Source organism: Harpegnathos saltator, unplaced genomic scaffold (genome assembly GCF_003227715.2).
Source record: "Harpegnathos saltator strain DR-91 unplaced genomic scaffold, Hsal_v8.6 scaffold393, whole genome shotgun sequence".
Lineage (NCBI taxonomy): Eukaryota > Metazoa > Arthropoda > Insecta > Hymenoptera > Formicidae > Harpegnathos > Harpegnathos saltator.
Window position 1 is genome coordinate 772,913 of NW_020230198.1, and position 16,511 is coordinate 789,423.

At 49.5% G+C, this 16,511-nt stretch overlaps 1 protein-coding gene across 8 annotated transcripts in view; it reads left to right on the forward strand.

Annotated features, from left to right (window-relative positions):
* The window catches only part of raskol (Ras GTPase-activating protein raskol), a 264,298-nt gene that overhangs the window by 236,184 nt on the left and 11,603 nt on the right, over positions 1–16,511 (forward strand). For all 8 annotated transcript variants that reach the window (XM_025300970.1, XM_025300971.1, XM_025300972.1 and 5 more), the window contains 2 exons: positions 8,870–8,964; positions 15,614–15,897. In XM_025300970.1, the coding sequence (XP_025156755.1) occupies positions 8,870–8,964; positions 15,614–15,897 (379 nt within the window). The remainder of the gene's footprint in view (positions 1–8,869; positions 8,965–15,613; positions 15,898–16,511) is intronic.

Consider the following 16,511-nt stretch of genomic DNA (forward strand, 5'->3'; position numbering starts at 1 on the left):
GCTTGCTATTTCTCGCTGAGTAAGCTGCCCATCTAACCTTGATAAAAATGAGCCATCTGTCCCGTTTAGAGAGTTTGTGTAAAGATGCGTATATAGTGTTGCCAGATGGCGTTGATTTCCGGGATTGTCCCGGAATTTTTTGAAGTTTGTCCCGTGTCCCGCAATTTAAGTCTTTTGTCCCGGAAAATCAGAATTTCAAGAAAATTATAATCATAATATTCATGTTTTTAACTAGAGAGGTACTAGAGAGAAATATGAGAGTAATCATTGGGATTTATAAAGTCGAAAAATTTGACGTGCGACCTGAGAAACCATTCGTACAGTGAAAAAAAAAGAGTCAATCGTACTTTTCTCTGCTGGCTCTAATTCACACATTTCTTCGTTGCAAGTAAGCAACGACATCTCTTAACCGTCTTATCTTCTATCTGTCAAATTTAACCAAAACTAACAATCTACTTTTCAACCTAAAAAATATCCCAGAAATAGTCATTTTGCATCTAACTCTATGCGTATACCGCGTGAAACGTAGTCTTCGAGTAGTCTTCGTGAAACGAATTTCGAGGTTAAGTACGCAAATAAGATGTTTGTTTAGTCGTTTAACCCTTTAACGCCTACTGGTAACTATAGTTAGCAGAAACGCATTTAAGAATCCATAACTTAGTCAAAAAAGGAGATATTTTCGTTTTCTTTGCGCCATTGTAAAGGTGAATTCTTCTTCTAAAAATGGTATATAGATTGTACGTAGATTCGGTTTAGTCTGTTTTTAGCTCAGTTCTAATGATAACATATTTTGTCAAATTCCAAGTAGGCATAGTTAGCATCTGTCACTGACATCTAGAAGTGCACTATAAATGAATAGATTGGTATCTGTTATAATTTTATATATTTGGAAGCTTTCTCAGATGCAAAATGTGAAATTAAAAGAATACAGACATTCAAAATGGCGAATCCAATATGGTGGACAGGAAAATCAAGAAATCAACCTATTTTCGTGAAACTTGGTGACCTACAGCTTTTTATGCGGCGAAAACTGAAGGGACGATTGACTATCTAAATGGTAATCTATAAGATATTCTTCTGAAATAGTAAGCTTCACGCTCTGAATGATAAACTTCACTCACAGATATAAAGTAAATTTTCAAGCCAAAAATGTCAAGCTGACTATCAGAGTTATGTCGTATAGATTACTCTTCATTTTTCTCTGTATAGGTTGCTCATTTCGTGTATGCTTTTAGGATCCAAGTCATATTTACCAATAAACAAAAAACGAACGATGAAAAAAACCAATATAAAATTCTGATATTTGTTTTTGTTACCGCTACTTATAGTCTCAGTTCAAAAAAACTCAAATTTTATTCTTAAAACACTTATGAAAAAGTCGGGCGTTAAAGGGTTAAGCCCAGCTCTAACACAGTTGTAACTCAGAATGAACCGTATTCGCGAGGTATTTTTCCGACGTGTGAAACATTTTGGAGGTTAATAGGAACATCGAACATTTATTTACTCACAGTGCTTTTGTGCATCAGGAGGAGACGCACCTATTCGTACATCCAACTTACAACTGACCAATCAGCGCTGACGCCTGGCATATATTAACAAAATTATAACAATTGTCCCCATCTGTCCCCTATACCCATCTATCCCAGACTTACCCTAAATATCCGCGACGCGACGGCGACGGAACGGGCCGACAAATCGAACACTCGTGACAACAGTGAGATCCCTATCGTAGAAGAAGATGAAGAAGAAGAAGAAGAAGAGGAGCCAACATTCGCGGCCCTCCGATTTTTTCTCGTCTGGAGGAACCGAATTGGGATAGCGTGTCCCTCCGGTCCTCTTTAATTGAATCAGATATCGGTATCTCGGGGGAAGAAGGCTGGTCGTTTGGTCCTCCGGTGTTTTTCGTTTACAGCGCATCTTCAGGAACCGAACTGGAATGGCGCGCCCCGCCTGCTCTCTTAATTGCATCAGATACGCGTGCCTCGGAAGAAGAGGGTCGACGTTCTCGGTCTCGCCCTTCGTTGTCCCACTTGGTTTATATCGTTTTTGGCATTGAAATTGCGGCACAGTGTACATCCCACCTCGTCCCCTTGATTAAATTCCTAGGAGCCGTGAGCGACGCTCGACGACTCGAGGAATCTTTCGAGCTCGGATGCGTGGATTCCTTCCTTCGTTCTCCGAGCCGTGAGGAATCGCGGAGCTCAGCAGGATCTAAGAGTTTCTACGACCTCGCGAGTCCTCGCCGAGGAATTAGCTGGCTGACGTAATTCACGCGTCTCTCCCCGCGGATTCTAAGACACGCACGAACCGAAAATCCCCGACTGCGTAGACGCAGTTCCGAGAACACATCGAGGGCACATCGGGTCTGGGAAAGCCGAGAGCGACAGGCTCGTCACCCTCGGGCTGAATTACGTCCGTTATCTGTGCGTGACGTTCGCGCTCGATAAATCCGCAGCACGACACGATGAATGTCGATCCGCAACGCCTCCTCGTGGAGGCCTCGGCTGCAGGCCGCGCGATCGCCGACAGTCGACTCCGATAAAGCCGAGCCCGACCGAAAAAGCAATCAGCGCCAGTGGCTCGTAACTCGCGATTGCGTCACGTTGCGGTATTCAAGAGATCGACCTTGCGAGCCTGCTAATCGCAATCGCATTGTCGAGAGCGGATCCCGGCTGCTCCGTCGACTTCCTCCGCGGCGTTCTCGCGCTCTCGCGAGTTGCGATAACGCGACTTTGTCGTGTCGTGACTCTACCCGAATAGAAAATAATTAATAGGGCTCTGGTAAAGATCTGATTATTTTTCTCTAATATTAATCAGGCCTTAATAGGGACAGAAAGACAAGGGCCCTATAAGATGTGTAACAAATGGTTCAATGGGCCTTTATAAGGCAATATTAATATTAATATTAATATTAATAGGACCTTATAAGTATTATTTATATAATAAGTAATATTTTTATTATTGCTTGCGTAAAAATATTCGTTCTTTTCATTCCAAGGAATTTAGACTGTAATTTTTTTATTTGTTTATAATCTTGTTAGTATATAACGAGAATTTTTTATCTTAAAAATACAGCATACTTTACAATAAAATATAGCATTTTTTGCACGTAAAAATCCTGTTACTGTTTTTATTAAAGTTTGCTGCATTTCAAAACAAAAGCAATACTAGAAAAAGCCTCGAAAGAGTCTGATAAATGTGGCAACTAATAATACTAGTAAAATTTGTTTTTAATTGCGGTATGATCAAAAAATCTTTAAAAGAACTAGATAGAACGTACCTACTAAAACAGTACTAAACTATGACAATTTTATTACACGCTTCAAATCTTATTAATTTTCTATAACAAAACTTGATTTTGTATATCTAAAACGTCCTCTCTCAAAAAATCCTTCTAAGACCCACAGTTTTCCATGTTAAAGTATTATTTCGTAAAATCTAAAGCGTCCCTAAAAAAAACCCCCTTCTAAGGCTTCCCTTGTATCGAAGCCTTATTTATTAAATCTAATTCCTAATAAATTCTTCCAAAGTCCTCATCAGTTTTCCTTATCAAAGCCTTCTCTCGTAAAATCTAAGGTATCCCTAACGGGATCCATCTCGGGGCCTTATGCTTCATAAGGATGGCCCTAACGATTTTCTACTCAATTAACGCAATTAAGGAGGGGCGGAGGGAAATCCGAACGATTCTTTCCCGCCTCGACTCAAATCCCAGTTCGCAGCAGGAGACGCGCGCAGATGTCCGTGCGTAAATGATCCTTTATTATTTTTCGCGTTGCAAAGTCAAGCTCGCAGCGCGGTATGAATGTATGAAGAAGAGTGACCTATACGCGCGCGCATCTGCGCCTCCTGGCTCACGCTGGCCCAATTAGCGGGCGAGGCGAGCAGAAGAGGAGCGAGATTTCTCCGGCGCGCTGATTTCCATCGATCGCTCGAAATCCCAACTGGAACTGGAGCGGCCAAGGTGCCGTGAACAAAAGTGCCCCGAATCCCGGCATTTTTCACGACGTCTCACGAATCTGCCGCGCCGGCTGCGTGTCTGACGCGCAATTAGTCACGCCTCGCGTGTAAACTAACGAGAAAACGCGCGGCTATCACACGGCTTATTCACCGCGCGATCCGTCGCGTCGTCGTCCACGTGGGCGGCCGATGGAACCCTCACGTCGTCGATCGGCTCGGAAACCTTCGACCGGACGAGGGCGCGAGTCTCGCTCTTTGACACGAGCCGTGTCGTCGCACGAGCGAGAGTTGGCATTGCGGCGGTGGCGGCGATCGGGCGACCCCCGACGAAAAAGAATGACAATCGTCGAGGGCTGCTCGACCGGGTGTCGATAATGAGTCCGACTGCACGGCGAGGCGCAATGCTCGAAAAGGCGTCCCGGGATCGGATCGCCTTCACGACGGGTGTGTCTTTGGGGCGATCGCGATCGCGATCGCGGACTCGCTTTCACTCGCCCGCTCCTGCGAGAGCGCGCAGCCTCGTTTCACGATCATTAATAACCGGCGACTCGCGTCGCGGCGCGATTGTTAGCGCTCGAATATCGCGGCGAAAGGGTTGACGGCGAGGAGGAGGAGGAGGAGGGGGCCGGGGCGGGCGGAAGCTCCTTTCTTTTCTCTCTCCCTCTTTCTGTCGGTCCCTGTCGCGTTCTCTCGCTCTCTTCTCTAATAGCGCTCGATTTCGTCCTGGCGCGTTTCGATTTCGAATCGAGTTCTCTCTTTGTGTGTCGCCTCCTCGGGTCACTCGAGCGCGCACAAAGGATATACGTTTCTCCCGACTGCAGCGGCCCGATGCGACCGCTGCAGCTGCGAGGCCACGGGGGTGGAAGGGTACAGTCGCGAAAGAGAGAGGAGGCGGGAGGGGAGGCACTTGATCGCAGCTCTAATTAGCCAGTCGCCGGCGAACGGAGCGGAATAATTTCGTAGCCGCGGCGGACTCCTGATCGCTGGACGATTTCAACGGTACCAGGGCCTGCTCCTGGACGATCCGATAGCATCCCTGGTCGTGCGTATTCCGTGCGAACACGCGGATCCTGCAGATCGTTTTCGTCGCATCTCTAATTCGGCGTCGATGTCTCCCGGAAAGAGACGCAATGCCCGCTCTTGAAGCGTGAGAGCTTCGAAGTCTGGAGTCATTCTTGCAGCGTTTCTTTCGGCGACCCGCCACTTTATTATGGGCTTTTTACGATCGATCATTAGGCAGGGAGAGAGACAGGAACACGACTCGCTGGGGGCCGCCGAAATTCTCCGGCGTGGAGTTTCCGTGGCGTATCTTCATGCCGCCGCCGCGCCGTAAACCGGGAATTAATTAGCAGGTAGCACACCGGCTGCGAGCACCCGGGGATTTTTATGAGCCCCGTAAAAAGCCGATTCGGGGGTCTCCTCGCGCGCGATCGTCCTTTCTCCTCTCTTCTCCTCTCCTCTCCTCTCCTCTCGTCTCGTCTCGTCGCGAGAGACACGATTTGTCCATATTGCCAACGGCGAAGTAACTTTAATACGCCTGATTTTACGGAGTTTTCCAGGAGAGACTCTTACTCAAGTCCTGTGCCACGGGACATCGTCCGAATTGGCGACATCAGGGGCGAGAAAATCCATTAGAAAAGTTGCCGCGAATTGCGTCGAAATAAAATGACACCTGCGATCGACTGAGCGCGTTTCTAAAATGCCGCGGAAACTTTCTCTCCTCTTGCTGCGACAATCAATAACTGTAAATTTCACGATGTGCTCCTCCTCTCTTCACGATTGCCAGTGTCATTTTATATCTTTGCACGTCCTTTTTCCCTCGACTAGGAGGAACTTTTAACACGTATTTCCTCGCTTCTGACGTCGTCATTCAAAGTGGCCTTCGGCGAGGCCTCAAGAGTAACAGGCAATGAGTAATGTAATTATGTAACTGCGTGTGGAAATATGTGTATATTGTGTAAAAACTAATAATAGAAACTTTCTCCTTTCGGGAGGGGAAATTCCAATACATACACACACACACACACACACATACACAGGCAGCAGTTTATCCTTGAGGGCCATCGCGCAGTCGACGGGGATTCGAAATAAAGCGCGCTTAAGTCGTTGTTGCTATTAATCTCGACTGCACGCGCAACGAGATGCTAATTTATCCGCGAGGATAACTCGTCCCGACGACGCGTACGGCACGAGCACCCTCGTCCAGCGCTCGTCCTTAGGTAATTTTCCATGTGCGCAGCCCGTTCCATAACGCCTCGCTCATACCGCCTCCTCCTCGCGTCCTCCTCTCACGCGCGCGGCCCGGAATTGCTCCAATTCAGCCGGGCGTTTACTCTCCCGAATATCTTTATTTTCCGCGCACGGCGCGTCGTAAAAAGGGCGGGACGTACGCATTAAGGTTTTACAGCTGAACCTGCGACGGCGGTTCACCACGACTGGTGAACGCGCAACCACCGATGGGAGAAACCGCGTTCTCGCAAAGTCATCGTGGTCGTAACGAGCCGTCGGGCGAAAATACGCGATACATTGTGGACCGGCCGCGATGTATTCAATCACTCGCTTGCACGCTTATCGCCGAAAAACGAGCTCCGACGACGAGCGCAAGCTCTCGAGATTGTCGCCGGTCGAATTACCGGGTGTCCGAAGCAGATCGTGTCGTCTCCTTAAGGGGAGAATTATATGCGGAGCAGGCTGCTTTCAAGGCTATTTTTACGAATTTTTTTAACAGAAACGGTAAGATCAGTGAACTTGAAATTCTCACAATGTATTCATTAATGTTCAAAGTATAAAATAAATTTTACTGAATCACAATAACCGATCCAACTTGTAATTATAGATAAAAATGCAATCATTGGTTTGCGAGCTCTGTGTTTGCTATCGACATAATTCCGAACCTCTCACTACTCTGAAACGAAAAAAATGAGAAAGATTTTTAAAATATTGCCACTATCATATATAGCCACTATCAAAATATAGCCCATATCAAAATGAAGGCAGTGAAGCCAAGTTTGGAAAAATAATGACTGTACAAAAAAAAAAGTATCGAAAATGGAACTTTTTTTCAACTTGTAATTATGTTTAGAAAAAATGAATAAAATAAAATATAACTGTGTTCAAGGAAGGGGCGAGAATTACATGTCTACTGTATATTGTGTAAAAATTTCAAGTTGTTCGGTTCAGTAGTTTTTGCGTAATAGTGTCGACAATTTAAGAAAATGGTATTTCCAGATAAACGCGTTTAAAGTTTGTTGTGTACTTCCCACATAGATATAGTAACAAATTTATTTTATATTTTGAACACTAACGAATATGCTGCAAAAATTTCAAATTCATTGATCCTACCGTTTCTGTTAAAAAAATTCGTAAAAATAGCCTTGAAAATGGCTTGCTCCGCAGGTAATTCCCCCCTTAAAACGACATAAACGTGCATTTCGTTTGTCTGTATTTTTTCCCATCTGCATCTCAAAATAACGATGCATTTTGCAAAAGGCGTCTATTGTCGCTTGTATCCGTACGAGGCGATAGTAAATCTACGAGAAAGGATATTCCCTGCGCTTCTCTGACAGGGTCGCCGTGAAATATTTTTCGAATAAATAGCGGGAAATGTCCTCGGGGAGCTTGTCAGCAGAGAAGGGCAATCCTGCCGGGAGAAAAGTTCACTATCAGAAGCCAGAACGGTGAATTCGAGAGCACCTTGTATATGTGCGTCTAGAGGAACCCTTCCCTCGAGAATGCGCGCGCGTAATCCGAGACTCTTGTGCGAGGCAACCATTTAAACCGCTGACCGTAAACAGAGAAGCCGACGGAGAGCCTTCAGGAGGCACCGTGGGTTCTTGTAAGGGCGTTAATTACGGGGCTGCTTTCGGTTTCTTCTCCCCCGGCCGATTTCCGTTGCCGGAAACGGACCGCCTCTCGCCGGTGCAAAGGAGTAACGAACAACGAGCGGACGTCGAGTGCGGCGCGACCATTTAACTCTCGGCCGAAGTGGAGCAAAATATAACTCGTGTTTCCTCTCTCTCTCTCTCTCTCTCTCTCTCTCTCTCTCTCTCTCTCTCTCTCTTCGTGCTTGAGAACTGTCGTCGCTAACTAGCTGGAACTCGCGAATATTCCTAGGCACGCTTACGTAGAAACGAAGACACTTAACGGGACGGCGCTTCGGAGAAATCCGCGACGATAAAGTGCGCTGGATCTTCAGCAACGCAATCACTGACGGGCGTGATTGATTCCCTCGGCGATTTGAAGAAAATCTCCCAGCGCGTCCACTCCTGCGTTTCATCAATCCTATGCAAAATTATTCCAAAGAGAACGAGAGAGAGAGAGAGAGAGAGAGAAGGGAAATTCTTCTCTCCCGCAAAAAATTACATTCCAGAAAGAATAGATTTTCTCTCTTCGTGTATGAGAAACCACGTCGAGGTAAATTTTTCTCCTCTACGTAAAATTACCCCGACGCGTGCGATGTGAAGAGGGGGCGTTCTTCTCTTTTCCAGAAAATTATTTCAGGAAGAATTCTCTTTTCGTTTTCCTCTCTCCTCAATCGCTCCGCGCGAGCGGGGATTTATCTCTCGCGAATGTTACTTCCAGATGTGCATTTTTTTCACGACTCGCGAAATGACGGTGCTCGCTTTTGCGAAATTAACTGTAACTTTGCGCGACCGAACGTACGAGGGGGGAGCGAGGGGGCAGAGGAGGGAGAAAGAGAACCAGTCGAAAGAACGTATCGCATTACTCGCTCAATGACAGAGTCGGTGGGAACTACTGAAACGCGGACTGTGTAATCATCGGCGCAACGTGCTTCTCGGCTTACTTGGCCGCGCGCGGCCGAATTACCGGGTGTGCTCGAAACACGACACGCCAATTACCATTGCTGCCGTGCAAGCACGCACTCACGTGAGTTATTTCGGTTCTGTTTCAGACACATCGTACGAGAAAGCCTGCCGAAGGGGTAGCGCGCCCGCCACCCCTGTGCTCGGCGCGCGACCCTTGGATGTCACCCCGAATAGGATCGTCGTAAGTAAACTTCATTATCCGCGCGCGCTAATTCGTTAACGCGTAATCGGATATTTCGCTCGTGTGTCGCGTCACGATAATTCCCGGCTCTATTTCCGCCGTGTGTATGTGTGTGCGAACGCGATGTGACACTTTATTAGCGTTATTGCGCGAATCGTAATTAAGCGGCAGATCCGCCGCGGCGACCATCCAAAAAAAAAGTAATTTCAGAACAAGTGAAATCACTTAAATTTTAGAAGATTTTATTCTTATTTACGGCCTCAAGAGAAGGTCCTCTGAGATTAAGAGGAAAATATTATAAACACATTATTCTTAAAGTTAGAAGGATTATATGTTATATCTGTAAATCTTATTGACTTTAATATAAATTTCTTCTTATATACAGATTATTTAATCTTTATTTTTTAAGAGGATTATTATTTATTCTTACTGTACTTTATTCTTACTGATTATACTATGATATTACTATTTATACTGATTATACTAGTTAATTTGAAAAAATTATTATAATAGCACAAAGTAATGTACATATTGATGTATTTCTAGCTCCGGTTCTACAATAATAAGTAGGCACAACTGAAATAAGATCATCATAACAAATAAATTTTTAATCAGTTTTGTTCAGATAGACTTCATAGCTACAAAGATGTTTATCATAACCAATTGTATGAAACATAATTAAAAGAAAGAATATATTATTCAACTTCATGCGATAGATTATAAACTGTATTTGACCAAATATAGGTAAATTATCTTCGTTATATGTTACAACAACACACGTACCTTTTTTTAAAAAACATTCTAAATATTCAGACCCGTATGGTTATTTTTCCGTTCATGTCTGAAGGTAGAACATGACTGAGCAAAAGAAGCCGGCATTCAAATCAACGTATTCCTCTTCATGTAAGAGGAAAATTAATGGATATGAGAGGGAATTCTCTTGAAATAAGAGGAGAACAGTTGGAATAATATCTAACAAATTTTAAATGAATGGTTCACTTTAGTCGCTTTACCGAAAGAGAAATCCTTTTCCCGTAAAAGGCTTCGCTTAGAATAGAATGAGAGACTATGGGAAAAATCATTTTACGAATAGAATATTTTTTTTGGATGAGCGCACTTGATCGCGAGATCCTTCGGATCGTGTTGTACACAGGGTGTGTCTGTCAGGTACAAAAATCCTAAACATCCTGGAAGATTTTATCCTTCCACGCACCTTCCCTCTTAATGGAAAAAAAAAAAAGAAACAGCGAGTGCGTCGGGCGTGAAATGTAGAACTTTCGACCAGACACACGCTCATCTTCACGCTCATCGTAAATTTCCACTTGTCCACCCCGAAGTAGCTGAAGATATCCCCGATGGGAAAAATTTCCCCGTGCGATTCGAGGTAATGCGAAGCTGCAGGCGGGGGGGGGGAAGGGGGGGAGACTTTGTACAAACGGCGATCGGCGCATGATCGATTCCACCTGCCGACACGACAAAATACCTCCGAGATCTCAGCGAGTTCCTCCGATCGCTTCGCGCGGAACTTTTCCCGCGGAATCGCAAAAAGAGGAAGAGAGCGAAAGAGGAACGCTAATAATCCGCTCGTGTACTTTCGTGCCGCTTCTCGCGCATGCGCGCGGCTTAAGCGCTCGGCCTAACCCGAGGTGCATGCATACATCACGCCATTGACGGCTCATGAATGGGAATCGATTTTCCGGGACGAAGGACTTCCTGGGGATAGCAGAGAATGCAGCTTGCTCGTCGGCCAACTTAATGCCCGGCGCGTTGAATATTCACGAGATTCCGCCGGGCGGGCCCCAAAATACTCGCGCGGCCATCAATTCGCGCGCACGATACGTGTAATTGGTCGTTCACGCGCGCGCATCCCGAGACGACGACGACGACAACGATGACGACGACGACGACGGCGACGAGTTCAGCGATCTCATTTTCCACGGCGCTAACTCGACGTTAACCGATCCGGCTATATTTAACGTCGCGCGCCGCGACGCGGGCCGCGCTCGCGTCTCTCCCGGACAATTTCACGTTCATTTAATTTTATCGGACCAGGAGGAGGGGGGGCCGCAGGGCTGAATTTACCGTCCGATTACATCGGTCCGACGATCGACGCGACGATGAAGGCGTCACGAGTTTTCCCATTCCACGACAATCGGCCGCGCGCGAGATCTCGCGGTTGAGCGCGCGTTTACGGCTCGTCCTCGCGTGATCCTCGAGAAGGAGAGAGAGAGAGAGCCGCGGCGGTCGCGTGTCGCGAGCTCTCTCTTCTCCGCCGAAGAGTGCATCAGCCTCGCAGATTAGATCTCGTTTAGCGCGCGCGAGCTCGCTGTCGGAGATTTACCGGCGTTTCGACGTTTCTCGCGGCGACGCGCCGCGATTAATACCGTAGCCGTGTCGGATGCGTTCTCGGCGGCCTGATACCGCCCTTGAAGAAGGTGCACCGCGATACCACCGACCTCTCGACCTCCCGCTAACGGAACGACGCGCCGTCGTCGCTCTTCGTCGTCGTCATCGTCCCGCTCCTCGAGCGACATTCGTGACCTCGCGCGACCTGGCACGGGCCGTTTCCGGCCTTTTCCCCGCTCGAGGTGTGCCAGAAATGCCCCCTACCCCCTCCCCCGTGGCCATTCACGCTTTGCTCGCCACTCACGGAAGCGGGACTTGCTTCTTCCGATCACGTAGCCCACGAATCTTCCGGCGTCGGCTCACTCGGCGAGGCGTTAACTGCCTCGACTATCTCTCATCTCCGCCGCGGGAGAGTAACGCGGCATTTTCGTATCTCGAGAGAGCGTCCTTCCCCGCACTTCGCGCATCCTTGGGGTCGGGTTCCTCGGGAACACCTTTCGAGGCTGCGCACCTTTCGAGGCAGATGCGCGCGCGGCGAGCCGAGAGAGAGAGAGAGAGAGAGAGCCGCGCGCGCGACACATTGTCCGGGAAAACGCGCGCGATATCGCGCGGGATTCCCCTCGTAAACGCAGATTTATCCGTATTATCGGCGCGCGCGAGCCGCTCCGCGCTCGTGCGAAGGCAACGCGGAAAATATCGATCGGACTTTGGTGCCCGCGCGAGCAGGTGTTCTCAATTCTCACGTGCGCGGCAGCCTCGATCCTCGAGCGAGCGTCTTCCCGCGGAGAGTTTTCCCGCGGCGGAAGACTCTCCCGCGCGCTTCTTCCTCCGCGCGCTCGTCCTTCCGCGGCAGGATATCTCGCTCGAAGCCACGCGACGCTCGAGGATAACTGTAAACTGCTAAACGAACAAATAAGTACGACGGCGTGTCTCGCGCGGCCGAGCGGACGAGGCCGTCGTTGTTTTGTCGTTAATGGCGGCGACGGCGATTCCGCAGGAGAGGGAGAATCCTGTCCGTCCGTCCTGGGACTGTCGCGAGACGGCCCCGCTCGTAACGCTAAATTTCCGCGGCGTATGAGCCGCGATACGTCGCGCATCTTATTGTTGGCCGATCGCATAAACACGTCGGATTTATACTCGCGGTCGATTCTGGAAACGCCTCGGAAGACGGCGAGGACGCGAGAGGAAGCGAGGACAGGAGAAAGATGACGGGATATTTTTTCGGGGGGCGGGCGAGGGGGGGGCTAGAACGTCGTCGCGCGCGCGCGTTTTTACGGCGCTCGGCGGTTTACGCATCCAGGCCGTTCGTCGACGTCGTCGACGATCGAAAGGGGTCCGTGGCTCGAAGGGTTTTCGAGGAACAAAAGGAAGAACGGACTGGTTTCGGGGGGCGAACCGTGACAAGCACGTCGTTTCCGGTGAAGCTACGTCGCGGCGGCCACCGCGCTCGCGAGACGAATTATTCCCTCTCGCGAGATCTCGATCGCGCCGATGCCCGATGAGACGAAAAAGCGCCGGCGAGTGTCGATGAGAAGAAGCCCCCTCGTTGAGATTCCTAGTCAGTCCTTCGCCCCCCCCCCCTCCGCTCGGAAGTCTCCCCCCTCTTGATATGCGTCGGCGATATCGATGCTTCCTCTTTGGAAATTAGCGGAGCAAAGCGACACGCTTCGCTCGGACGTCGGATTGAACCCGATCGAACCCCGTCGCAAGGTCGCAGGGAGGGCAACCCCCCGCGCTAATATCTTCAATGCGTCCGACGTCTCGCAGAGGATTTTTTGCGCGGAACGCTTTCTTTTTTCCTTTCTTGCACATCCGAACGGAGCCGCGCTGGGGACCGTCGACGTGGGTAGTCGGTGGCGGAGATCGGCGGAGCGTAGCGTAACGACGGGCGAACTTACGCGCGCGTTACGCGCAACAAAGGAAAACGTTCGGGACGTCTCGATCGACCGCTCATTCCGTACGTGCGGCACGTACCACGGACGAGAGAGAGAGAGAGAGAGAGAGAGAGAGAGAGGGGGGGGAGAGAGAGAGTGGGACCGGTTGCAGATGCAATCAGCGGACGCGCGCACCAACGACGCGCGGCAGCCTCCGAGTTTGAGAACCCCTCGTCGAAGACGTTTTTGTCCTTACCGGTGTCGGGTACGAGAAGCCCGTCCATAGATGAGGGACTCCGGGGGTAGCGGCGGGGAAAGAAGGGAGGGTGACCCGTTTTGCCTCACCTGAATGCAGGGGCAGGGTTTTCGGTCGCGGGACAAAGGTGCGCCCCAAGGATCCCTTGACTTCGGCTACCCGGATGAGCCGACATCTGCGTCAGTCGTCGGCGAGATTTTGCCGCGAAATCGCGACCGGAGAGAGATTCGCGAAGTCGAGCGCCACTCGCCGTCGGAGGAGGAGGTGCTGCTGCTGCTGCTGCTGCTGGTGTGTCATCGACGTATCGACGTCGTCGCGGTTGGAAAAGTTTGTGCGTTGAATTGAGATGAACCGCGCGAGTGCGTGTCATCCTCCCGCGGTTCTGCCTTCGATCTCATCCTTACGCCTGGCGTTGCCTTCCCCACCGGCTCTCACCTCGGCTCACCGGAACGGTCGCCGTCGCCTTCGGAGAATCGTCGGAGACGTGTAATCGTCGACGTGACCGGTGTCGCGCGATCGCGCGATTCCAATTAATGCGCTTGACAGGAGCGGCGAAGGATCCGCGCGTGAGGGGGAAGCGACGTGTGTCACATTGCGAGCGAGGAATGCAGGATTTGAATGAGCCGGCACGTACGCATCTTCTCTTCCGTCGATCGATACGAAGTTATGTAAAAACGGACGACGCGTCTCCGGAGAAGACGCCGAGGAGAGAGGCGAGAAGGATGTCTTTTAAAGTGTTTTACTAAACAACCACCGACTCATCCCAGCCGCTCGCTTTTGTCGCTCGCGACCAGTCTCGTTGTCCTCGGCCACGTGTCCTCGCGCCGGGACTCATCAGGCTGAGTCGCGAAGTCCGAGTCGCGGGCGAGAAGCGCGTCGAGAGTTTAAAGGCCCGTCCGATTTAAATTGCCCCGACGCGAGAGGAAGGTCCGGAGGGCGTGTCCTTCCCGGCCGGCAGGAAGAAGCTCGACCTTCCTTCTCCGCGGTCGTAAGGACGGCCGAGCGTACCTGAGAGCGCCCCTACGAGAATCCCGAGAATCCTTCGTCCCGGTCGCTGCAGCCAGCTGGCGCCTCGCGGCTCCGTCGAAAGTCGAATCCTTTCTCAGGAGCCGCCGGCTGGAAAGTACCTGGCGAGTACCTGCGAAATCTGGACGCGCGAATTAGACTGACGTCGGCTCGGCTTCACGTTGCGTTGGGTGTAACGAACACGTTTTACTACGCGATGATCAGGAAGAACGCGCATTTCTCGGCGACGTCCGAAGGACGCAAGGAGCGGAGTTCGCAGGATTTTCTGGAAGCGACAGGGAGCCTCCCGGTGGCATCGACGACACTCCGCAGGTCCGTTGGTGTTTAATCGCTGGGACACCTGGGCGAACGCTTGCAAGAGCGGTCGATCAGACATCGATTCAGCGGGACGATCCTGACGATGTTTACGTGTTGATCACCTGATTGACGAGCAGTCAGTCGTCGGTACGAGATGCGTCTCTGTCGCGAAAACCAGAGTTGCTGCAACGAGCGACGAGCGACGAAAGTGGACAGGAACTCGAGCGGCATACCATGAAGACCGGCGGCGTAACCGCGACAATGTAGCTCCGCATAATTGCACGTCATGAAGTGACACGCTGTGGCAAATATAGACGAATCGAGAGCGTGGCCGGCCGTCGAAAAGCGCCGAGCGTTGAGGACGACGGGTCGACTTGAAGATGCAACGAGGATGAAGAAAGTGAACGTGAAGGTGTCCCAAGAATGGCGACTCGGAAACATCGCCGTTGCGCGATATAAGAGGCGCCATCGTTGAGTGTTTTTCCCGCGGAATCTCTTGGTCAAGTTTGCGACCGGGAGCGCGAGCCGGAAGATGTGCGTGAAACCTATGGAGGAGAACGAAGACGAGAAGGTTGTCAGCATGATCTTCAACTACTTCACCGGGAGGGTAAATATCGCGAAGCGCCGCCGTCGCCGATCGAAGTACTCGCAATTCTCGCGACTCGCGGCGTCACTCGAGCAAGTGCTCGTTCTTGTGCTTCACCTCAGCGCCCAACATGAATGTCCTTCACCGTGTCCTTGAAGTCGTCGGTCCCCTTTCCTGCGACTCGCTCTGTGTACAATTTTCTGCTCGCGTCAGACCCCGCGCGCGGCACTCTCCACAACGGAGGCTCACGCTTTCTCGTTTCAGAACTTCTTCTCGAAGAGGTCGTTCCGCTCGAACCCCCTGAAGAGGACGAAGAGCGTAACGAAGCTCGAGAGACAGAAGCAACGGGGCGCAGGGCTACGGGGTTGCCGCTCGCACGAGTCTCTTCTTTGCGGCCAGGCGGTGACCTCGATGGACCTCGCGGCGGTGACGCCGCTACATCCCAGTCTCCTCGGCAGGCCGCACTGCTTCCAGGTCACGCCAAGCACCGGCGGGCCCAAGTATTTCAGCTGCAGAACCGCTCACGAACGGGACCAGTGGTTGCACAGGTCGGTGGGACGGGACGGACGTCGCTCCGTTCGCTTTTATTCATCGTCAGCCTGCTTAACCCTTTGAAGCACGAATTTTTCTATGCAATAAAAAAGAAACTGATTATGTAAATAGGGGTTTCCTGGGTCGCTGATTACGAATCTGGAGTCAAAATTTTAAAATTCAAACTGGCGGATTCAATATGGCGACTTCAAATGGCAAACTTCGATATGATATTATGGATATATATCAAACTCGGTATATACAGGGTGCTAAATTTCAAACGTAACAGGTACAAAATCTCGAAAACTATGAAAGATATTAAAAAAGCTAAAACACGTGTTCCATGATTTCGAAGGGGAAAGAGAATAGCATTATCAGTTTTTTATTTTATATAGTTTTATATTATAAATTATATATTATATTATATGTTTTATATTATATATTATATATTATATATATTTATATAGTTTTATATTATATAGTTTTGGAGGGTCATTTTCAGGGTCAGTTGAAGGTCAACTTAATTTTCTAAAATAGAAAGCCCAATTTTTCATTATACCTTCTTTTTCTACCAATTAATTTTAACAACTTTTGTCTGAAACATTTTTTTATTTGCCTAATATTTTTTGAA